The sequence below is a fragment of the Chiroxiphia lanceolata genome, chromosome 16 (assembly GCF_009829145.1).
Source record: "Chiroxiphia lanceolata isolate bChiLan1 chromosome 16, bChiLan1.pri, whole genome shotgun sequence".
In the NCBI taxonomy this organism is placed as follows: domain Eukaryota; kingdom Metazoa; phylum Chordata; class Aves; order Passeriformes; family Pipridae; genus Chiroxiphia; species Chiroxiphia lanceolata.
In genome coordinates, this window is record NC_045652.1 from 1,835,439 (window position 1) to 1,860,586 (window position 25,148).

General features: G+C 47.5%; 1 protein-coding gene across 2 annotated transcripts in view; it reads right to left on the bottom strand.

The window, feature by feature from the left end:
* XPO6 (exportin 6) overlaps positions 1 to 24,086 on the bottom strand; it is a 55,998-nt gene extending 31,912 nt beyond the window's left edge. The window contains exons 1-6 of one of the 2 annotated variants that reach the window (XM_032704158.1): positions 23,769 to 24,086; positions 8,692 to 8,782; positions 6,921 to 7,033; positions 4,059 to 4,256; positions 1,321 to 1,480; positions 230 to 307 (exon numbers count right to left, since the gene is read on the bottom strand). In XM_032704158.1, the coding sequence (XP_032560049.1) occupies positions 230 to 307; positions 1,321 to 1,480; positions 4,059 to 4,256; positions 6,921 to 7,033; positions 8,692 to 8,782; positions 23,769 to 23,771 (643 nt within the window). In that variant the 5' untranslated portion in view covers positions 23,772 to 24,086. The remainder of the gene's footprint in view (positions 1 to 229; positions 308 to 1,320; positions 1,481 to 4,058; positions 4,257 to 6,920; positions 7,034 to 8,691; positions 8,783 to 23,768) is intronic. The other variant, XM_032704157.1, reaches the window with a different exon arrangement.
* Between the last annotated feature and the right edge of the window lie 1,062 nt (positions 24,087 to 25,148).

The following is a 25,148-nucleotide window of genomic DNA, read 5'->3' on the forward strand; positions in this document are numbered from 1 at the left end:
TCTGAGGACAACAAGCAGCTCTCTGTGTCCTGTTCACTGAGGTGACATTTGCAGTGGAAACTGCTTCTTCGTGTAAGGGGTTTTTCTTTACAATCAGGAATTTGGTGGCCTATGAAAAGCTCTAGGAAAGGGTTATTACAAGACATTAGACAGTAAAGAAAGGAATCTGTGTGTGATATTGCAGGTTTAAGTACATGGAAATACCACCCTGTAGCTCAGTTTTCCTTACCGCTTTCTCCTGAAGTCGGGGATGGTGGTGGAGTGGCAGCAGTGGCACTGTGCTTGTCCCAGATGCTCTCCAAAATACCTGGCCAAAGAGAGATTTTTCAGAACAGGCTGCTAAAGACAAACTGATCTAACAGCCATGGCATAGAGCACAAGAGAATTTCAGTGGAATACACTTTTAGTGCTGTGAGAAGGAACACTGTGTGTAAAAACACCCAGTAATTTCTTTGGGCTCACTAAGAGAAGACAACCTCCGTCCCCCTTCCCAGACAGGACATATGGAGCTCTGCACTTGCTCTGCTACACAAGCTGGCTCATATTAAACTGCCCCAAATGCCTCAGGGTAGAGCTGAGTGTTCAGACTGCAGGAGCAGCCCACGTGTTGCTTCGCTGCACCCCGAAAGCGGCGGCTCAGCAGCGCTCTTGGGATGGTGAGTGTCCTAGTTAGAACAACTGGGACCAGTTCATCACTGGATGGGCGTAACCCAAAACTGTGTATTCTATAGCCTTCCATGCCATTTCCCAGAAACTTATCACTGGACCATTTACACCCTCTGCCCATAGAGCCTGACTCCTCAGGCTATAAACTAGGTGTTAAGAGGCCTGCGAGATAGGAGGTTGCTCTTGTCCTCACACCCATTAAGGAACCCCCTGCCCTGAGAGAGGTACTGAGCATTCCTGCCTGAACTGGAGGGTATATAATCTTGGAGTCTTGGAGCTTTTTTAACCACTCGTGGGATCCAGAGGAAGACTGCAGACCACCACTCTCAGCCAGACTGCAGGCCACCACCCTCGACCGGACTGCAACCACCACTTTCGACCAGACTGCACCAGCACTCTCACCAACAGGTTTTCCCCCTCTCTCTTTACTTTGGACTCAGGGGGCCCAACAAACACCACTCTGTTCATGCCCCAGGGTGCTGGGTTATACATTTGGGTTTTGTGGGTTAAAACCAATTCTTTGTCTGTATAATCGTACTTATTCTATTATTTTATTAAATTGTTATTCTGATTTATAATCTCTCCTTTGAGTTTATTTTCCCCTGCTGGTTTACCTTTAAACCAGCCCAGTGAGGTTGGGGCAGGAACTCGTACCTGTGAGGAGCCCCAGCACCGTCTGCACCTGGTCCAGGAGCAGCTTGCGCAGCTCCTCCTTGCGGGCCACGCTCAGGTCCTCCCGCGGGCACGCCAGCTCCTCCGACGTCGTCTTCAGCATGATCAGCCCCAGGGGAGTGGTCACAGGAGACTGGATTAACTGAGGAACACACGAGTGCAACACGTGATGACAACACCCAGCTGACACACAGCACCGCTGACACACGGCACTACTCGCAGCTGACAAGTGCTTCGAGCCTGGGGGAGTCTCAGCTCCTGCAGTTTGCAGAGCTGCATGTCGAGGGGAGAGAACTGCAAATAGTCCATTTCCCCAGACAGTAATCGGTGATGTTGCAACAGTTCAAGCCCCGTGGGAATCCTTGGGGTTTCAAGAGAGCTTTCATAATGCCATTGCACACATTCTGTGTTTACCAGTAAGTTTGTTCCTTCTGCTGACATCATCACTTCTCAGAGTCACCTCAGCACCAGCAGCGTCACCACACAACAGGGCTGTCACTGCAGCTCAGGAGCCTGCACCATCAGCTTCACACCAAAAATACCAGCCCTCCCCACACACCCCAAAAGCTGCAGCCAGGATCAGATGCCACCAGAACACAGCAGGAGGATTTGACCTCTCCTTGCACCTAAATTGCACCTCAAACTGGGAATTGCGTTTACTCTGCAAAGAGTAACTTCCACCACATGCTGGAATAGGACTGGGAAAAAAAGATGACTTTTGCCTTCATTAGCCACTGATGGAAGACTCATTCAAATGGGACAAAGTTTTATTTCCAGTTGAAGGACAACTCTGCTCTCCACTGCTAACCTGAAACATCCAAAGTGATTTATGCACCACCCCCTCTGGGAGAAAAAACTCCAAAGCCAACCACAGTTACTGAAACTAATCCTTGAAGCCATAATTCTGTAATACAGGCTGACTTTGGTCCTAATCTCCCTGAGCCACCAAAGCAGAGCCAGGCTGAGTCAACACTGCTAAGAAGACACAGTTTGGTGAAATACCTGAGGAGAAAAGAGCCCATCTAAAAGCTCCTCATCCAGAGGTACACGAGCTTGGCTTTTGGAAAGGAAGGCCCATGGCACAGGAGCAGCCAGGTGAAGAACCAAATGAAACACACAACTTCCTGGTCAGTTGTGAATAGGCTGAACATCATCTCTCTGAATACTTTCTGACAAATCCCAGAAGTCTGAGCAATACTAGGCCCCAGCACTGTTTAAAACAAATTTTAAACCCCTAAGGAAGTAGCAATTTCTCTGTAGAATGACTGGATTTGCATAATGACAACAGAATAGTCCAATTTATTTTTCTTCTCCACCCCTGCAATGGTTCAGTAAAAGGTTTGGAGACTATTCAGAGTACTGAGATACAATTTAATGCTAAATAATCAAACAGTTGCTTCAAATGATCTCAGAAAAAAGTCTTGAAACAGGGCTCATCTGCAATTCTAAAAGCAAGTCATGCTGCTCCTGTGCTCCTCTTCATTGTTTTCAGGCCTTGGAATTCACTATTAGTGCTTTTCTTCCACTTTCTCTGAACATTTTTGGAATGTGTCTGCTACATAAATTAATTTATGGAAACATTTCCCTCCACAGCTGAGTTCACAAGGAGAGGCTTAGGGATAAACAGATTCCTAAAGTGAGCTCTGCAATCCCTTAAGATAACCCTCAGAGAGCTAGAAAGGCCAGTGGAACTCAGTTCAGTGGAACTCAGTTCAGATCCAGGTGAAACAACAGCCAAAACAACAAGTACGGACAGTCATCTCAAAATATTTAGTGTCAAACTGACAATTCAGGCAAAAATTGCAGCATGTTACACCACAGGAAGCTGTCTGAGAAGTGATTACACCAGTTAGTAACAAGTTCTGCAGACAAGTTAGTATTTTTTTTAACTTTGCAATTAACACTAAAGCCATTTCCCTTAACAAATAAACTCCTGACACTCAAGGACCTGGATTTAAATCACTGCCTCGTGGCTTGGCTGTGGGCTTTGCTGCATTCAAATCATGTCATTATGTCAGCAGAAAAAAAACGTGCAGCACTTCAGTTTACACTCAGTCTTTTTAAGCTCATTAGGAACAACTTTAAGGAACCTGGAGACAAAATACTCAAATCCAAAGAGGTTTACACCAGCCTGGTGTAAACTCCAGCAGCAGTGAGCTCTTAACCTGGCTCAGGATTCCCTGGGAAGATGCTGAATTACAACCAAAATTCCAACTAATGGCACTGTCTCAGTCAGGATCCTCTGATTCATATTCGAATCTTCCTGCAAGAACCTTCTTAAACACCCCACCAACATTCCATTAGTGACTTCACACAACGAGGTACCTGAGATTTTAGGGTATCTTTGGCTACTGGGTGAGAAATCTCCAACAGCCACGTTGAGAAACTTCACCTTTGAAAATCACCCAGTGACACATCCATAGTTTTACTGACTTTTTTCTTTAAAGAACAACCCACAACTCCTATATTTTCAAGAACTACCCCATAATATTTGAAATTCAAAGTGCAGTTTATACTTTTTCCACTCACATACCTAGAAAGACACGTCACCTGTAGGAATTTAAAGGTTACCTCAAAAATTAAAAAGGAAAAGGAATTTAAAAAGCAACTTTGGTTTTCATGTAGTTACTTCATCTTCATCAAGGGAAGCCACTACTTGAGGAAACAAAATGATGTTTCTAAAGGGAAAAATTGGTTTGGTTCGTGGACAGACTTCTTACCTGCAAGATGTTGGTGAAGAAGTCGTGGTAGAACATGGGCCAGTCCTGGCGGCCGATGTCCACGATGACTTTGCAGAGCTTGTTCCTGATGAAGTAAGGCAGAGTTTTGTGGTGAGCCAGCAGGAGCTTGGGCAGGCAGCTGCGGATCTCCATTTTGTCTTGGGATGGGACCCCGAGCCACATCTTATTGATCAGGTTCTGGAAAAGAACAGACAGACCTCCCAGATGAGCTCATCTTGGACGTGCTTTACTGAACTCAAACAGTGAGAGAACGTGGACACACAGAATCAGGGAATCACAGAATGTTTGGATGGGAAGGGACCTTAAAGCTCATCTTGCTCCAGGCCCTGCCACGGGCAGGGACACCTTCCACTAGCCCGGGTTGCTCCAAGCCCTGTCCAACCTGGCCTTGGACACTTCCAGGGATGGGGCAGCCACAGCTTCTCTGGGCAACCTGTGCCAGGGCCTCCCTACCCTCACAGGGAAGAATTCTTTCCCTCCTGGAGCCCCTTTAGGCCCTGGAAGGGGCTCTAAGGTCTCCCCAGAGCCTCCTCTTCTCCTGAGGCTGAACAACATCATGCAGGGACAGAGCACTAGCATGTCACCATTTTAACTGGTTTTTGGTCAAGCACAACTAACTGGCAGTCATAGAACTATTTCCACTATCTTTTAACCCTGGACATCCAGATTTTCCCCTTTAAAGGGGAAAGCACAGCCTCCTATGAAGCAGGAAAACAGCAAAGCAAGTTCAGTTTCAGATGACTCTGATGCCACCTGGGTGTCCTGAAGCTGAGCTGGAAGGTCACTGCAGTGACTGCCTGGCAGTGACAAGGCACCACTGGAACAAAAAGCTTTTAGTCCACTTAAAGCCAGAAAAATTCCAAAGGAAGGCACAGTTGCAAATTGCTTCCCTGCCACGCTACGATCCCATTTAGGGGCTCTGGAGCATTAGGAGCTGAGCCTCTTGGAATAACCTACAGAGGAGGCTTTTACTGAGGCACATCCACAGTAGGAATGTTCTGTACAAAGGCACCACTTCACAGCAGAGAGGTACACAGGGATATTTATACATGAACTCCTCAAAGAAGTTGGTTCTGGGGTTTTCTAGCAGAGAAGATCCAAAAGGATTGCTTAAGAACAACAACGACCCAAGCAACTGAGGGTTCCTCGATGCAAGTCCAGAAGGAGAGTTTCAGAAGCCCCAGTAAAACTGGATGTTGCCTTAGCTTTAATATCTATCTTTCAATGATCACTGTGTTTTGTCCTACTCCTTTAACCTGACAGTGGCAGCTTTCTCCACCTACAAATGTTTTGGGGAAGACGTTTTCTTTTCCAAAAGCAGGAGGTGAAAACGGTTTATCTGGGAGGGGTCCAGGAGGAGTTTTATTTCAGATTCACTGTTAACTTTCTAAACAGCCTAGAAAATACAATATCCTCAGGAAGTTTTGGGAATGATCCTTGTGTTTCCACACACCCTCTGACTGACTCAGCACTCATGGACAGCTGGAGATGGATGAAGCTGCAGACTGTGACTGATCATGGCTCTGAGGACCAGTTCAACGTGCAGCACTACAGTAGTCAACTTTGGAAATTCAAGCTCCTCCATGGAGAGATCCTAATCCCTCAGCTGGGGTGTGGATTTCTGTCTCTCACTCTATACTTGGACAGTGGTTTCTTTATTCTGGGTACAATTAGGTTTTTTTCAGTCCTACTTTCTTTTCCCCTTCCAGGGAAGCAGAGGCTCAGTAAACAAAATTCAACTATGAAGCTGAAGGGACATCCACACAGGATGATCACAAGGGTCACTGGAGTCCAACTCCTGGCCCTGCACTTGTTTTCCTCTTCATGAAAATCAGTTTAATTTTTGCAGGCTGCTGCTGTGGGACACCCATCCCAGAGCAGGAAACAATTCCCATGCCATTTGTCTCCATCACCTCTTTTTGAGGGGAAAGCAAATCAGATTGATTTTGCAGATTGAGTCCAGACTCTCTATGCAATCCCTCATAAATAAAGTAAATATTTCAGTGAAGAAGTCAACAACAAGATGGATAATCTGTCAAACCAACACAACTTTAGGAGCAGAGTTGTTTGTTTTACCTCAAAAGTGGCTCACTGCAGAGGCTATAAGCTCTGATTCAGAAGCTCAGCTCAGAGTGCCCACCCAGCAGGAACACAACAGAGGTCACAACTGGACCAGGGTGAGGTGTGACATGGACCAAACCCCAGGATATCCTTAAGGAAAGTCACTTGAGAAATCAGTTGATATAACAGAGCTGTTCACAGAATACTTTTGTTTCTTCCAGTAGACACAGAGATCAATATCGAGGCTTTTAACCCTAATTTTGTTCTTTTATAAATAGGTGAAGGGTGGGAAGGGGCCACCTAAGAGAGACCTCACCTCTACAACCAACACAAGTTTGCAAGATGTAGTTCAAGACCATCAACCACAACAATGAAATGTCAGAAAGATATAAGCATCTTTTTCATCCCTCTCAGCATTAAAGTCTGCAGGAGCTTGTAGCAGGTAATCACACACATATTTCTGATCATAAAAAGGGTATAAAAACAATAACTCCCTTAAAAGCATCGTGCAGAAACTCAAGCAGCCTCTGAAACTGGAGGTAATTTTGTACTTAGAGATGCCAGGAAATGAATTCTTCAATTTGTGTACAAAGATTCATCTTCCCCTACTCTTAGCCTGCCATTAAGCAACCTCTCTAGCAGAGAGCAATAATAGCATCCTTTATCTCTGTACTTACCAGGGCTGCCATTCTAGACAAACATTTCCCCCAAAAAATCGATTGCCAGATAAAACTGCACCAGGCAGAAGATGCACTGAGCAGGCAAGAGCTCAGAGCTCACCTCAAACACAGTCAGACTGTACATCATCACATAGTCATTCCTCGTGCTGGACAGGAAGTACAGGCAGAATCTCCAGGCTCCAATCTGCTGGGCAAAGTTATTTAAAAGCTCCTCTGCAAAAAAATAAAGTATTGTTTTAAAATGTACTTTAGTTTTAATTTTAACTTCAATGTAAAACATTACATTAAAATTCCCAAGCTGTAAACAAATCCCTAACAGTGTGTAGTGACAGCACAGTAACACACTGAGCATGGAAGAGACTCCATGTTCAGGGAATGGTTCAAACAATCTGGAGGAAGAAAAAAATATAATAAAATCACACTCTAAAGAATTAAAAGCAATCTAATGAGAGACTTTAATGAAAACAAAATAGATGTGTTATTTTAGAAGCAGTTTTGACATAATTACTACAGCAGACTAAGAGCTGAATATTAAAACAAATCACACAAAAATTGTATTATGAGCATTACCATTTTATCTATAAAAGCCAAAAGCTGTGATTTCAGGGCACTGTGGAAGAGTAGGAACATGTTAGATCACACACTGTTCTAAAACCACCTTTTCTAAATGCAACTGCTTCAAGAGCAAGGTCAGCATTTCAAGAACCTCTCTGAACACTCAGGCAAGGACTTGGGCATCTCACATCCAGTGACAATGTGCCAAAAAGAAAAGCCATAAGGGCTGTTTTACAGGTAAAGCAAATTTAAAGCTTAATCAATTTGTTTCTTTCCTGCAATTTAAGCAGGAAAAAGAGGGATACACCTTTTCCACAGCAGATCACCACGGGAAAAAACACAACAAAACAAAAGCCTTGCCTAGTTGTTTATTTTTTACAGGATTTCTGGGAGAACGATTTCTGGGACAAGGATTTCATGCTGATCATACTTTTGGCACTAAAGACAGCAGAAACAAAACAATCCCAGAATGGTCTGGGTTGGAAAGGACCTTAAAGCTCATCCAATCCCACCCCCTGCCATGGGCAGGGACACCTTCCACTAGCCCAGGTTGCTCCAAGCCCTGTCCAACCTGGCCTTGGACACTTCCAGGGATGGGGCAGCCACAGCTTCTCTGGGCAACCTGTGCCAGGGTCTCCCCACCCTCACAGATAGGAATTTCTTCCCAATATCCCATCTATCCCTGCCCTCTGGCAGTGGGAAGCCATTCCCCCTTGTTCTGTCACTCCAGGCCTTGTCCCCAGTCCCTCTCCAGCTCTCCTGGATCCTCTTTAGGCCCTGCAAGGGGCTCTCAGGTCTCCCTGGAGCCTTCTCCTCTCCAGGTGAACCCCCCCAGCTCTCCCAGCCTGGCTCCAGAGCAGAGGGGCTCCAGCCCTGGGAGCATCTCTGTGGCTGTCCGAGAATAAAAGGAACCTGACTCTTTACAGTCACCAACCACTGACACCCAGAGCACCTGCAGGACCTCTGCTGGCTTTCAGGACACATTTAATAACACCAGCCAAAGTGGAACCTCACTGTTTATTCCTGCTTGTCACTTCCCATTAACTAGGACAGCCTTCTGCTTTGCATTCCTAGTGCTGAAATCCATGCTCCATCTCTGTGCAGTGGTTTTCCAGGACACAGAATCCAACAACGTACAGGTAGAGAAGAATGTCACTGACATATCATTTACAGGATCTGCCACGGCTCCTTTGAAGCCCAAGGTAGACAAACCTTGCCTTCAAGTCCTACATCAGCAGGAGAGGGTTCAGGATCAGACACAGCTCTTCCATCCACAGAACACCAAGGGGACCAGCCCAGAAGCACCATGAACTCACCTATCTCCCGTTTTCGCTCGTTTGTCGTGCAGTTGTGGAAGAACTCTGTCATCAGACTCTCCAGAGCCCGCAGCGAGGCCTCTTCCGATGCCTGGGAACGACAGTTTAAGGAAAGAGTTAAAACTGACTCCCACTCTGACTCGTACCCAGGAGATGGGCATTATCTGTCACAGATGCACCCAAAAACCAACAGGAGCAGGAGGTAGAATGCAAAATAACCTGGAATTCAAACTGCTCATTGGTGCCAAGTAGCAACAAGATTCGTCCACTGCAAGTGAAAGCTTTGGATGTGAAGGACCATTTGCTCAGCTCCATTAACTAATGGCAACAATTCCATTATTTTGGTGGTATTTAGTCATTTTAAGTTAGTTAAGTAGTTCTCACTAAGACAGCAAACTCAAATAAAGATCCTTTCAGATATTTAGATAATAAATATGACAGGAAGCATGAACTTTGAGAGGACTTTTGTTGGACATCAGGAGGAATTTTCTCCACAGAAAGGGTTGTCAGGCATTGGATTCCCATCCCTGGGGGTGTCCAAGGAATGACTGGACGCAGCACTGGGTTGGGTGACAAGGTAGGGATTGGGCACAGGTTGGAGTCAGTCTTGGAGGTCTTTTCCAACCTCAGCAATTCTGTGATTCTGTGACCCCTGACACCTATTCCTGTCTTTGCCCTGGTGCCATCCCACAGCTCAGGAAGTAGAAGCTTGAAAGATTAAGGAATTTCCCGCACTTGGAAAAGCAACATAAAAGTATTCAGCAATCTGATACAAGAGGAACATCCCCCCCCATCCTCAAATTTAGCTTTTATTATGGGAAATCATCAGTTATAGCTCAGTGTTTTTAAGTTCTAAATAAAATTATCAGGATTAGCACATAACCATTGCAGGGTCACTATAGTCCTGGAGCTCTCTGGAGTTGGGCTGATTTTATTCTGGCAAGGTAACAACCTTAGAAACAGTCCTGCTACAGTACAGACCACACCATTAGCTGTGCTTCTCATGTTTTCAACTCATTCTATCACTAATAAATGCATCAAGATTCGAGCCCCAACCATCCTCTGCACAGGAACAAAGTCAACTATTAAAGAAAACTGAAAGTTCTGCCTCAAAAAATGCCAAAACAGAAACAAAACCCATGCCTGCCAGCCCTCGGCAGAGATGAGCACATGAGGCAACTGGAGAAACACTCCAGGCTCCTGCGAGTTCCCAGTCCCACACAGAGCAGTTTTCCCAAGGGCCAAGCAGCAGGAGACCCTCCCCACTAGATTAAGTCCCCAGGAAAACCAACTCAAGCAAGAGCTCTCCAACAGAGAGATGGCAAACCCCCCAAGAGAAGTTTCCAAACCTCAGGTAGATCAATTTGATGCAAATTCCCCCTGTTCTCACACTCCGCTTTCCACCAGAAAAGATCAAGATCACCTCAATTCACAGAGAACTCTCAGTTCTTCACAGGATGGCAGAGCCCCATCATCTCTGGAGAGTTAATTGAATCCTTCTTCAGGAAGAGTAGTTGAGATAAGTCGATTTTTTCCCAAGAGTCAAGATTTATTTCCTACTTTTGGAAATAAATTACAGAGTTCTCATAAATCCTGAGCATCTGCCACGTCCTCCATTGACTTCAGCACTGAGATTTGGAAGATGACAGAGCCTCCTCCTAGGAACACACTTAATCTTTCATAGCAGAACACCACCGTCGTTATGTTCAACGTGTCAAAAGCAGAAAAACAAACCAGAGAGCGCAACACAAACATTTAATGCAAAAAGCCCAGGCTGTCCAGCAGCCAAGGCCAACTTGGGCACAAAGAAACAGCATGACCTCCAAGACTGTTTTCTTCTCTTGTCTGACTTCTCCCAGCTATCCCAGAGGCCAAAGGTGAAGAAGGAAAAATTGTCTGAAGTAACCAAAACCCAACCCAGGATTGGCTCTGCAAGCAGGAGCCTCCCAGGTCTTCCCTACCTGTGGGCACAGCATGTGCATCCCCTTCTAGCCCGGGCTGGGTTACAAAGGATCTGTGTTTGCTGATGCCTTTGGGGATTCCTCAAGTTAACCAGATCCTGGAGCACGTGGTCATCACCCACCTCGCCAGCAAAGGCCCTGATAATGAGGCCACTGAGATAACGAGCTGCAGGGGAAAACCACTGCACCCAGACAGCCCAGAGAGCAGATGAGTGAGACTCCAATCAAGGTAGAGCTGTAAGATGTGGCTGTACCTGCTGGAATATTTTCTCTGTTACTGCTCATGTTATTGTGAGTTTGCCTTCTTCTAGGGCTCTGTGTTTACTCTGCATTGAGGAAAAGGGCAGGAAAGCACCACCACTGTCATGAAGAGAATGCCATGAATCCTGGCACGGAGCAGCACAGGTACTAAGGACTGCTTCAGGACAAGATCCCATCCCACGGGCAGCCAGAACCAGCAAGGTGGAGTTCAGTTTCTGCTCTGAAAATCAGCCATTTGGGACATGCACAAATTCCATTTTTAAAGGTTTCCAAGGAAAGTCAGGACCATCAGCAGCAGAATTTACTACAGACATTCTGGGTAATGGCAGTTTGCCTCATCTTCACAAGGCATCACTAAATATTCAACTGTTAAAATAGAAATACTTCCCACTATACACTTTCACAAAGTGTACAATCTGACCTCTCTTACCCCTAGTGCCTCCCAGGGCTGGATCAAACCCTCAGGAAATACTATTCCTCTCTTCTGCCAACCATTTGAGGGAAATATACTCAGTTCTATGACTTGTGTTTGCAGAGCAAGTACTGTGAGCTTCTCACCAGGAGAGCTTTGCAGTTCACTACCAGTATTTGAGGTAAGATGTGACACGTCACCATCCACACCAGCTCCACTGCCTGAACACTGCAGTTGAGTTCTGACCCACAGGCAGCCACAGGGAGGATCCTGGCTGCCAAATTCAGCAGATCCTCTGGCAAAGGTGATGTCCTCATCACAGCTCCGTTAGGGGAACAAGGCAGTGAGAGGTGAAAGCAAACACGGCTAAATGCCAACACACCCACAGCTACTGTCCATGCTCCAACAGGATATCCACACTTTGACCTGGCAATGGGGTCAAAATAACATCTCAGAGGTGTGTCACAGCTGATTCTCCCCAGAACGGTCCTTTGAAGTGCTGCTGTGCTGGATTGGGTCTGTGCCACAGTTCTGCTCCTCCTGGAATTGTCCCATGTGACCCAAGCATGACTTGATATGGATCAAGTGAGGGAGAGCCACTGTCAACCTCTGTCCTTCCCATCCCATTTCCCCTCATTAAGTTTGCTAAAGGTGTTTCATACGTTATCAGGAGGGAGGTGTGGAGCTGTTTACTCATTCCATTTATCTACGGACTCCAACCTTCCATGCCCTCATTGTACAACCAGAACAATTACAGGTTCACAACTCAAACAGCTCCATTCTGACAGAAAACACAAGATTTGCTACCAAGAACTTGCACATGCAATGATTCTCCATCCACTTGAGCACCAAAAGAAGGATCTACACCACCAGCTGATTTCAGGGCTATCTCCAATTACATTTGAAGTTGTGTGAGTCATTTCTCATTTATGATTTCTGCTGACTAAGGAAAAAAATAGCTGCCAACTTACTGCATTCAGGCTGTTCAGTATTGAACTGCACCTCAGTAAGGCTCTGGAGAAGCAAAATCTTTGTCCCCTGCTGCTGACTCCAGAACAAGCTTAGTTTAGGTTGCAGACTATGACTAAAGTCTTTGGGTAGAATGAGTTACTCATCCAACTCCAGTAAACAACGGGGGAATGATCTTTGGATTTCAATTTAGACATTGCACATTTACACTAATGGATAATTCAATGCTAATTTAAGTTTGTATATAACCAGAGACAATCTACCCCTTAAAAAAGTACCTGATCATTCTGGAAGAAGTGCTTTCTAAAGCCATTTCCATTTTTTCCACAAGCACTTTTTTTAAAAGAGTTCACTTCCTCTTCTATTTTTTATTTCATTTTACATTCTCCGAGGGGATTGTTTCGTTTAGAGGAAAGCTTTTCTCTAATGCTTTGCCATAAAAACACAAGCTGTTAACCTTTTAATGTTTGCCATTAGAGCATCAATATTCTAAATATGGCAACTCAGGCTGGTGACAACTGTAAGAGGGTTATGGCAGTTCAGGTTTTTCCTAATGTGTTTGGAAATGGGTATCGCTCCAAACCAAAATTAAAGCAATCCCTCCCCAAAGCTTTTTTTAGTAAGATGTTAATTGCAGCTGCAACGTTACAAAGGTGACTTCATCCTCCAGGCAGCACTGGAACACCTTCCTGATGTGGAAGAATGGATTTTACACCACACAAAGCGTCCAAACACCTCCTCCAGTGGCAGGTGGGAAAAACCCTCGCACTGCTGCACGTCACTGCAGACTGAATCCCTTCTGCAGCTCCAAACAAAGAGGACAGGAGTTCTGTTGGGGAATTGTTACTCACCACCCTCTGCACCCATCATGGTTTTAATTCCAACGCCCACTCCTGTTCCACCCCTCCCCTCAGTACCTGCACTGCTGAGGCCCTTTTCACACTGTATCTAACACCCACCACCCCCCAAACCCCCTACAACATGTACTGACACCAAATGCAGATCTCTCCCTGGCTTCCTCACTTCTTGGAGCCTTCTCCTGCATCCCAATCCCAGCCACCCCCTCTCCTACCATATCCTGTGCAAGACACAGAGCCCAGCAAGACACACAACTGAGCCTCCTCCTGGTTATCAAGATTTGGATCTTAGCACATTTATCTGCTAAAATGACTATCAGCTACATCTACCAGCTTGTGGGCAACTCCTGCAGGAGAGGAGGGACACCAAGTGAAACCTGGCTGTTGGATGCATTCCCAGCAGGAATTGCTATAAGGCCATCAGCAGACAGTGCACAGGGTTAAGAAAAAAGAAAATTCATGCACAGCACCAGTATAAAATAACTCATTATCACCCTGCCTTTGCTAATTAGAGTCCCATCCTCTTCCACTTCAGACCCTTCTGCTTCCCATGTTGTGCAGTTAATTAATAGCACAGTCACATACATAAAAATACAAACAACTACACTCCAGCTGCTGAATTTTCTTCCTTCTGTATTTTTATAATCTTAATAATACACTTATATATTATTAGTATTACTAATACTAACATGCATGTGTGCTAAGGTAGTAATTTATTTATTTAAGAATTACCAGGGTGTCTTTCAGAGCCCCTTCCTGTCCCAACACTAACATGATAATGAACAAGGAAATCAGTAATCATCCTCTCAGAAAGCTTGTGGATCATTTCAAGCCTTCTTTTATGGGTGACAATAGGCAGGATCATCACTCCAGAGCACCCCTGCAACAGCCCTGGGTCACTCAGTGCACTGAAATTCGTGGCAGAAGTGCACTACTATTTTTAGCAACAAAAGCAGAATTATGAAGTGTTTTTAAAAGAGTTGTAGGGCACTCAACACATCCTCCAGAAAGGATGAACACATGCTGGGGGTGGGGGCAGAGCTCTGAGCTCAAAGGCAGCGTTACTCTCTGTATTTAATCATTTTTACCAATAATTGTAGAAGTTGGGAATTTCACACCAATTCCCAGGACCTCCTTTTCAGAGGTCTTACAGGAGGAGCCCAGAGCATACGTGCTCCCCTGCAGTGCACTGCTGATGGTATCAAGACAGGGCTCAGCCTTTACTCTCAGTTTCCTTGTTGCATTTCGGAGATGTTTTTGTGGTTTAAAGAACCGAAACTAGACTTGGCCTCACTCTGTGCTCTGAGGACAGTTCAGGCTCCTGGTGCCGTGTCAAGATCTCTGGCTGCAGAACTGACCCCCTTACCTGGGTCACTCAAGGGCCACAACTTCAACAGTTCACTGATCAGACAGGGATTCTGCAAACTCAGTTCTGTTCTAGCAGACTTTTTGCTTAAATTGTGGGATAAAATTCGTAGATTGCTGTTGTACCTCGAGGCAACTGGCAGAGGAATAAAGGCACGACGCTCCTCTCCATCTCCCTGCGGCGCCGAAGCTCAGGGCAGCACCAGAGCTGCTTAAAGTCTTGCTGCCTGTCCAACTGGCCCATTCAGGAACCCCAGGCTGCACTTCAGGAACCAATGTGTTTAGCTGAAACATCAGCTAAGGATTAAACACAACCCCAGGCCGAGCACCGTGGAACAGGTTCCGGAGAGCCAGCAGTGACAGACAACCTGATGTGTCGATCAGGACACAGATCATCTTCCCTGTAACACTGCCTGCTCCACAAGTAATCAGCACCTTTTCAATACACAAGGGATCTTATTTCTTAAATCTTCTTGGACAGGCAGGTTCAGTTAACCAGGCATCAGGTTTTAAGGTTGAACTTTGATTAACAGGCTCAAGTGTCTGAGTATGATTCTTTCTACACCAGTAACTCTTAACCCACATAACCAAGCCCAGCAGTCGCTGCCCTCCACCCAGCAATCCCATTTGCTTCAATACCTAGAAATGTTCTTAGAAACCCACCAAAGGAATAAAACAATCACAGCAAGCTAGGATAAGCAAAGGCAGATTGAGGCAGTGCTGTTTCAAGCCACACTCTTGCTGAAGACGAGCCCAAGAATGATTTCTGGGTCCCCGGCGCTCGGTCACGTGCCCACGACTTCCTAATTGATTTCTTGTGGTTTAGCTGCTGGAAAAGGCTTAGCAACACAGTATTTTCCTAAACAAGCAGTTGCTAAAATAGCAATATACAGCTGAGAAATGCAGAAGTGCCCAAAACAGATTCCTCAAGATCAATATCCTGCACATCACCAAAGCAGGCCCAGGTGCCTCTTGAGTTACTTTTTGGACTTAAATCTGACAATCCAGCCACAGCCATCAGATCTTCCTCAGTAGCTCACACAGTTCTGAGCTGCTGTCCACTGCTTTTTAAGCCACCAGTGATAATAACTTTTTGCTTTGTGTGTTATCAGCAAAAACCAAGCAAAACCCGTTCTTCAGACACAGCACAAGGTTGAGCATCTGCCAAGGGTGACCAGCTGGGCATGTGCCACTTTCCAGATGCTAAAACACTGCAAGGTGACTGGTTCTCTCCCAGAGTACAGAATTAATGTAAAATTTTGCAGTGGAGCCTGGAAACACCTCTGTAAAAGAACAGGTTTGCAAACTCAGTGCTTTGGTCTATCCATTCATTTTTGCTGGGTTCCTGGGATGTCCCACAGCCTGTGACACCTTGGAGAGGGATCCCATCCTTTCCTGTAAGGCAATGCTAGTGCAGGAGCTCTGCAACCATGGTCACAGGGTTCAAATCACTTCCCTTTTCCCTGCATAAGCAAATCAGGCTTGCACAAGCAGGACCACAGGGCTGCCCCAAAGGCAGCTTCACCCACTGAGAGAACACTTCCTCCCCAGTTTTAGGTCAATTAACCCGACTGCTAAACAGGCAGATGGCAAAAGGCCATACTCAAATGTTCCAGAACAGCAAAAGATGGGCAGCAGTGTGTCAAATGAACCTACAAAAGGTACCAAGTATAGCCATTTTAGCTGAAGTCTGCTTAAAAACCCCACAACTATCACAGAGTCATGGAATGGTTTGGGTTGGAAGGATCTCAAAGATCATCCCATTCCATCCCCTGCCATGGGCAGGGACACCTTCCACTAGCCCAGGTTGCTCCAAGCCCCATCCAACCTGGCCTTGGACACTTCCAGGGATGGGGCAGCCACAGCTGCTCTGGGCAACCTGTGCCAGGGCCTCACCACCCTCAAAGCCAAAAATTCCTTCCCAGTATCCCATCTAACCCTGTGTCAGTGGGAAGCCATTCCCCCTTGTCCTGTCCCTCCATCCCTTTCCCAAGTCCCTCTCCAGCTCTCCTGGAGCCCCTTTAGGCCCTGCAAGGGGCTCTCAGGTCTCCCTGGAGCCTTCTCTTCTCCAGGTGAACCCCCCCAGCTCTCCCAGCCTGGCTCCAGAGCAGAGGGGCTCCAGCCCTTGGAGCATCTCCGTGGCCTCCTCTGGACTCTCTCCAACAGGTCTATGTACTTCCTGTGGTTTTCATGAGTCTTCCTACAGAGAACACTATTCTTGCTCTTACAGATGAGTATTTGACACTTAAAAATGCTGAAAAACTTGCTCCTCACCACTTGTTCAAGTGTGGCAGGTCCTTTGACCAGAGAGAAGAGCAGAAAAAGAGATGTCCAAGTGACAGGAATGGTGAACCCAACATGTTTGTGGATCAGTTCTAAGGAGTCCAAGATGCATTAACAGATTTTTTAAAACACTTCTCAGATATTTCACCATCTGCAAAGCTGCAAAGAAATCCTTATTTATCTCAGCCTACAGACATGTCACAATAACATCCAGAGAAACACCCTGAATCACAGTTGTTTGCAGCCCCAAGTGAAGGAGTCTCTGGAAGTCTGCACATATGTGGAGCTGGAAATGGGAAGCACTAGGACAAGCCAAAAAGAAAGTGAATGCAAGAAAAAACAATTATTCAGCATGCAGCTGCAGAAAGGCAAATCCTCCTGGGATTTTTCCAAGTCCACTTCCAGCATCCACTTCTGCTTGGCAGTATCAAGCCCATTACCACGGGGAAAAACCTGTCCCAACACCTGGCTACAGACAGTGACATCACTGCGAGGTTTGGGGCAAACCTGGGGGCAGGATTATACCTCACCCAGAATATGACACCAGCAGACCTGATTGCCAAAGAGGAATGATTCCACTACACAAAAATATGGAATTTTCAGACCCTTGCCCCTGCCAAAGTGAAGAAAAAAAGACTGTGATATTCCAAATTTAATTCCTGACAAGAGCAAGTTGTGTCGGGCATTTAAGAGTGTACAATGGAACCATCATGGATAACACCATGGGAATAACTCTAAGATTCCTTTTATTCATTAAAATGTTTCCAAAGGACAGCTCATGCGGAGAGAACACCCAGTCCAATCAAAGAAAAAACAAGATATTGGTATCTGCAATGGTACTGCACTTTGTGGTATTCCACAACAGCATCTCCTGCTGGGACAACCAGTGTGTTCAGCCTCTGGGAAAGGTTCCAGGACCTGCCTCACAACTGGGGGGAATCCAGTGGGCCAATATAGGGATATTTGCCCTGGGGCCAGGAGAATCCAAACCGCCAACACACAACCAGGCTTTGGTCAACACAACCCAAACCACTTCATCAAGCACCAGGAAACAAGAAAGAGCAGCTGTTGCAAACCAAAGCTCCTTCTCCTCCTCCACCTTTCCCCAGTCCCAAAAACTGCATCTCCTGGGGTGGGATCAGAGGAGCAGCTGGTGCAGCCCCCAGCCACGGATGGGAGCAGGAGTTGCATTGCTCCTGAGCACCTACCTCATGTTTCCATGTCAGAGGTCATGGATCACATCCTCCTCCTCTTTGTTTCCTTCACACTTGCAAAAAGCAAGCCAAGGAATTGTAGAAAATTCCATCTTATCCCTCACAAGCAAAGGAACAGAGTAACAGCATGGGGAACAACAAATCCAGCCATACAGAGTAGCTGTTTTTACATTATCCCCTCCAGACCCTGATTTTAAACATCCAGTTCTCCAGCACCAGCTACTACTCCAGGAAAATCATCACTGGAACAAACTTCCATGGAAGAAGTTGCCCTCAACCCCCAAAAATTTGGGTGGTATTGCAGTGCAGAAGAAACCTTGTTCTGTTCTTACCCACTGAAGCAGGAGAGAATCAACCAAGCACAACGCAGCTTTTTCAGGCAAAATTATCTCTCCTAAGGAAAAAACCCCTCACTCTTTCCTCTGGAAAGCTGCATCCAGTGCTGGCTTTGGCATCCTGACAAGCCAGTATACAAAACAGATGAGCAGCTTCCTTCTCCAAAGAGGGGACAAAAAGGAATCAGGACAATCCCTCTTGGGAAGAAATCCATGTTGCATTAAAGCTGTAATAAAATATTAAGTCAAACTGCTAAAAATACACCCAGAGATCCAGCTGTAAACTTGGAGATGCTGAAACAAATAAAAAGTTATCTGGAGCATGAATGCAAAGTGTTGGGAAATGGGAAAAGAAATGGAATTGTAGGCATGATCCACACAGAGGAGGGATTGGGGGAAAAAAATTAAGGAATTTGTGGTGTTGCTAGAAGAGCCTGGAACAGTTCTGGTGGAGTGAAAGTATCCTGCCTGTAAACAGAAAGCAGAAACATGGATAAAATGTGTGTGGAGGGAAGGTAAGGCTGGTAAAGAGTTGCTTCACCACCAGAACACCTTTCATAAGCTGTGGGTGCTTCTGAGCCCAGGAGAAGCTGCGTCACTCCCAAAATTCCAGAGGACAGAAGCTCTCCTCAGAAGACTGACAAATAAAACCCTGGATGAGCAAGCAAGTCCTTGACCATCAGAATCAGTAGGAAAAAGCCAAATTTTTTCCTCTACCAAACTGTTAATATTTACACTTTGGTTGGAACAGTGAGGCCTTCACAGGAGAACGGGCACATGCTGCACACTTAATAAATGGGATTCCAAGGATTATTTGATCTAAATGGGATTGAAAGAATTTTATTTTGATAAAACAAAGCAGCAAAGGCCTTGGTTTTTAATTCTCTAAAAGGAGAAGGTTACCATGTTAACACCTGGGATGCAGAGAGAGCCAAGGCAGCAGTGACTCAAATACAAATATAATTACTACCAGGAAATATTGAAATATCTGCTGACTGATAAAGGGATATTGGAAGGATTTTAGGACACATTTTACCAGACACATATCAGCCTGTACATAAAAAAGCTCCATTCTCTTCTACTTTGCATATACTAACACCTGTTGGAAATATAACAACATCAATAGCAGCTAATTCCCCCTGCTCTAAACTACAACATCTAATAATGTGTACTAAATTCACCAAACCCAACCCAGATTCCTTGGAGATTTCAGGAACAGTCACAGTGCTGAACCCCACGGTATGAGCTTGGCAGTACCTGCCAGGTTCTAATGCTTTTCTACTGAAATAATTCCAACCACCACCACCCATCTCTCAGCATTATCTATGAAACGAGCTTTTCAAACTCATTTACTCAACCTTGAGGCTCAATAATTCTACCTGGACACCTTTTAGTCCTCCTGGCGACAGGGCAGCCTAAGTTTAGCTACCCAAGTCTTTGAAATATGCATGGATTGTAGTTATTATAGATCTTGAAAGGTATTATGGACAACCATTCTGCTAAATGAGCTGTTTTCCTCAGAGAAAAAGCTTTTCTTCTGGGGGGAGCATCCTTGGCAGACACCAGCTCTTTCTCCTGCTACAGCCTCAGTTCCTCTCTGGAGCTGCACAGACTTTGCTGCAGAGATAGAGAAGATGGGAAAAATCACCAGCATTAGGTCTCACCTCCAGTTTAATGATTTAATAAGTGGAGATAACTGGGGGGTACAGAGTTATAACATGACTTGCCAGTCCAAAAAGGAAGCCAGATGTTGGAACTGAGGCCAGAACTTCCGAGTTCCTATTCTCTCATCTCTCTGCTCAGTAGTGAGTCAGAATGGTTGTACAAAGGGTTTACTTTTAGTGGTAAGCTGTACATAAGGGAGATGTACAGGGAGCAGACAGAAGCTCAGGTTCCACCACAGTGGTGCAGTGTTGGTGCTGCACTTCAGCTGGCACTGAGGGCAGGGAGGGAGGGAGGACACTCCGCTCCCTCCTCACACAAACACCTCCGGTGAGGCAGAGCCCACCTCACCACGTGCCAGCACTTCCTGCCTGTGCAACATCAGCATCCTCTCCATCTCTTGCCATCCCTGCAGCTCACGTGTTTCACCAACAGCCAGAGCAGCCCTGGCATTGTTTGAATGTCTCCAGCATGATGGGACAACCAGGCAGGGGGGCTTTGAGGAGCAAGAAGCTGCTGCTGCCTCCTGTCACAACATCCTCAGCCATCTGCACAGCCAACACCAGGAGTGATCCCAAAACCAGCTCTGGTTCACCTCCCACAGACCTGATCCAGCCTAAGGCCAGCAGCTCAGCTACTCTGACACACAGAATCAACAGGAGCTATTTTGGTAATTCAGCAGGAGCTCCTTGGCAACCAAGAGTGCCAGATACCCTGTGGCTCACCAGCATTACCTGGCTGCATGTGCTGCAATCCACACACTCTTTTCTCCTTAGTGAATGGAAGGCCTAAACCATCATCAAGGTAGCTTCAAGTGTAAGAATACAACAGCACTTACTGCCAAAAAACTGGGAAGGTGATAATAGAGGCTGTAAAATAAAAGCAAGGATGCTGCTGTGGGAAACTCAGAGATCCAGGCTACAGACAACCACTGCCTACTCCCATTTCTGCAGCTATATTTGTCACACAGAGAACGAGGACACAGGATTCCTGGGATCTGTGCTGCCACTTTCATTGTCTGCTCCCTGTGTGGCTCCACACTCAGTGACAACCTGAGGGAACTGTGACTTGTTCCATGAGGAGCCTGTTCTCCAACCCCTCTGATCCCACACCTCACACAGCAGCATTTCCTGCAAGAAGTCCCCTTTCCTAAGCTGGCCTCGTTGCTGGCAGAACACAAATCCCACATAACTGAAGAATACATTGCCTAGGAGGCAATCACCCGACTTCAGCCTCATGTGGGAGTTCCAAATGCAATTCCCAGGTGACAGGATTGCTGGGGAGCTCCTGACTGAGCTCTGAGGGCCTCAGAGACTGTTTATCTGCACCAGTGCAAGGGGAACAAAGGTGAAGGAATGAGTGATGAGACAAAACAAATGCCTTCAAGGATTAGTGCCACAAACAATATTTATTCTGAAGCTGTTCACTAAATCACGTAGAAAGATCCTAAAAGTTGAGCTTGAAACTATATAATAATTTGTGGCCTGTGAAAGAAGAGAAAAGCTTGAAGTTGGATTTAGTTACTCTGTGTTTAGAGATTTAACTCCCCAGAAACCCAACTGATTTTGCAAGATTCTTTTCCCTATGGACATGTCATGACATCCTCATTGCTGACCCCCCTTCCTCACAGGAAGCCCCAAACTGGACACTGCACAAACGCTTTTAGAGTCACAACGTGCAAGAGCAGCCACAGGAACCACCACACAGGGATGATCAGAGCTCAGCACAGCAGGGCTGCTCTTCACAAACACCTCTGAAAGCCAAGGATGACTCAAGCTTCTTCTGAAACTAAGTTTTAATAGTGGCATGAAGATTTCTGAGCCATTAGTGGCACCTAAGCCCAGCAAATGGGCACCTGTTCCACAGCATGTGCAGTTTCTGAGCTCACTGTGCATCACTGGTTTCCCTCTTGCCTTTGCTGGGTGCTCAGACTTCACAATTTCCTCTCAAAATTCCTCCCCAGTTAATCAAGCTCTAATTCATCACTGCTCACTCCATTCCAGATCAACCCAATTCAACTCCACTACGAAAATCTGCTTACATGAGCCTGTATTCCTGACAGCAGGGTTTAATTATGTTTTATTTGTTCCCAGGATGCCTTCCAGCAGCTCATCTTCCCCCTTTTCCAACTGTTTCCAGGAAGGAGGCGCACTAGCAGCAGAACATGCCCATCTGTAAGCTCCAAGGAAATGGAAACAGCAGGAAAATCTTGCCCAGGAGTCACATGAGGAGTTACAACAGTAAATGGTGCAGCACAGTCCGGTGGCTGTTCCCATTTCCCAAGGCAGGGCTTGTGGCTGAGCCAAATGGTGGATGCTGATGGCAAAAGGAAGCAAACATGGTGTAATTCAGGAGGATAAATGTGTGTGTCCATCTCAAGGCAGGGGAAGAATTAAGAAGTGCTTTTGCCACCTGCAATTTTAAGTGGTCTACCAAATCCTCCAAACCACAATATTTATTCATCTTTTTGAACTTGGGGGGTTCACTAAGACGAATCCACCTCAAAAATATCCCCCTTTGGCTGAAGCTAAATCTAGAAGGACCTGTGGCATGTGGCAGACACATCAGGAGCCCACCTTGAGCAGGCAGGCACAGCAGGTACATCCCTCACCCCCACACACCCAGGAGCAACAGGCTACTACTTGTATTTATTGAGGAGACCATATCCCACCCCAGTAGACCCCATATGGAGCAGCAAAGCCTCTCAAAGGGACTAATGAAGCTCAACATAATGGGCTCCAGAGAGCAAGGTTTCAATAAACCAGCAAAGAGCACATCAAACAATGAGCAGATGTGATTATTTCAGTTCTTAAGTGAAGAAATTCACAACCAAGATCCCAAACTCCAAAAGAAAATGGGTGCAAGGCCTGACCCTGCAGCATTTAAGTCAGCTTATGTGAGAAAGGTGCTGAAAATTAGATCAGAAACTACTATCTGTGCCCAGTGGGACTCTCTGGGGGAGACAGGGCAGGAAGATTCCCACGAGCTGCTGAAAACATCTCTCCACTCACTGACCAACTGCAAAGTGTATGTTTGTGGCTTCTCTTTGTCAGCCCAATAAATACTGGGAGAGAAGGCTTCCCTGTGGGTAGAACAAGGGAGAAATCAGAACAGCAGTTGTGGTATGGTGACAGTGAGCAGCACCACGATCCTCTGGAGGCAATTCCCACCTCCCAGCCTGGCTCTGCCTGCACCCAAAGGACCAAAGATGTCTCCTCTGGCTCCTTATCAAGGGGAAAAAAGATTGTGCAAATCAGACTGTACTGCATCTCCTCTGTATCTCTCCTTGGGATTGCACAGGGCTGACGCTGCTGGGAGGCAGCTGAAGGCCACTGTCTCCAGCAGAGAATCCAGGACATTCCTGCAGCTTATCCAAGGCCAAACTGGAGGCCAACACGGCAACTCGGAGACTCTGAACCACAGAATGGTTTGGGTTGGAAAAGACCTTAAAACTCATCTAGTTCCACCCCCTGCCACGGGCAGGGACACCTTCCACCAGCCCAGGTTGCTCCAAGCCCCGTCCAACCTGGCCTTGGACACTTCCAGGGATGGGGCAGCCACAGCTTCTCCGGGCACACCCTCCCCGGGTGTAAGGCCGGAAAACCCGTAATTCCCAACAGCCTCCGGCACCAGCGCTCCCAGGAGGAATTCCTGCCTTCCCGGCCTTTCTCCTCGTGTGACCAGGGCGGCTCTGGGGGTGCAGCCCCACGGGCAGGTCCCGGTTCCCCCCGCCCGTCCCGTCCCGTCCCCGCACTCACCATGGCCGCGGCGGCTCCGGGGCGGCTCTAGGCAGGACGCCGCGCTCCGCTCATCTCATGGCGGGCGGCGGCCCGGCGGGGCCTCCCTGCCCATGCACCGGCGAGCCCCCGCCGGCCGCGCACCGCGGGCACCGGAGAGCCGCCGGCGCCCAGCCCCCGGGCCTCCCCCGTTGGCGGGGACGGGGAGCCCCGGGGCGCTGGGCAGGGCTGCGGTCGTACGGTGCGGTGGGTGGGGGCGCGGCCCGTGCCGGTGCCGGGTGTGAGGCGGTGCCGCTGCTCGTGCCGGGTCCGTACCGGGACTACCCCAGGCGCATCGCGGGCCCGCCCCGCCCCCCTCCGGAAGCGCTCACCGCGCCCGCGCAGCCAATCACGGCCCGGGCGGCGGTGCGGCGCCTGCGCAAACCAGCCGCGGCGCGCCGCCGCCGCCATCTTGGAAAAGGTCGCGGCGCCTCGCGGGGCGCGGGAGGGGGCGGGCACGCCTGGCCACGCCCCCGAAGGGAGCGCATGCGCAAAACGACCTTCCCGCGCGGCAACACGGGGCTCCTGGACTGCGCACGCGCGCGGTGGGGGAGGAGCCAAGGGCGGGACTACGGATGGGCACGCGCGGAGGGGGCGGGGCTTGGGAGGGAATGGGATGGGATGGGATGGGATGGGATGGGATGGGATGGGATGGGATGGGATGGGATGGGATGGGATGGGATGGGATGGGATGAACGGGCGGGGAGGGGAGGGGAGGGGATGGGATGGGATGGGATGGGGTGGGATGGGATGGGATGGGGTGGGATGGGATGGGATGGGATGGGATGGGATGGGATGGGATGGGATGCGATGGGATGGGATGCGATGGGATGGGATGGGATGCGATGGGATGAACGGGTGGGGAGGGGAGGGGATGGGATGGGATGGGATGGGGATGGGACCCGGAGCTGGGCCTGACCCTTGGGCTAGTGCTGGTCCCAGACCTGCCCTGGGACTGGATCTGGGCATCGCCCCGGGTCCGCAAGGATGCCTGTGCTCCCAGCTCCTCCTGACCCCCCAGCAGAGCTCCAAGGACACCCTCTGTGTTTGCTGACTTCCTTCCCATGTAACTAATTAAGTAATTAAATGAACTGGGGCGTGGGGAACCCCCAACCCTGCCAGCCCTGCTCAGCAAGGACAACAGAGCTGCACAGCCCAGAATCCCATTCCTATTCCCATCTCCCAGGTTTGCCTCAACCTGGAGCTCTTTGTGGCCGTGGGTTTTCCAGTGCCTAATGTGGCCAGGAGAGAAGATGTTAACGGAGAGATCCAGATCCATTCATCCAGTGAACTAATGTTAAATAAAGAGAAATCCAGTCCCCAACTGCTGCCTGACAGAATCAAGAAGCTGGGACCAACCAT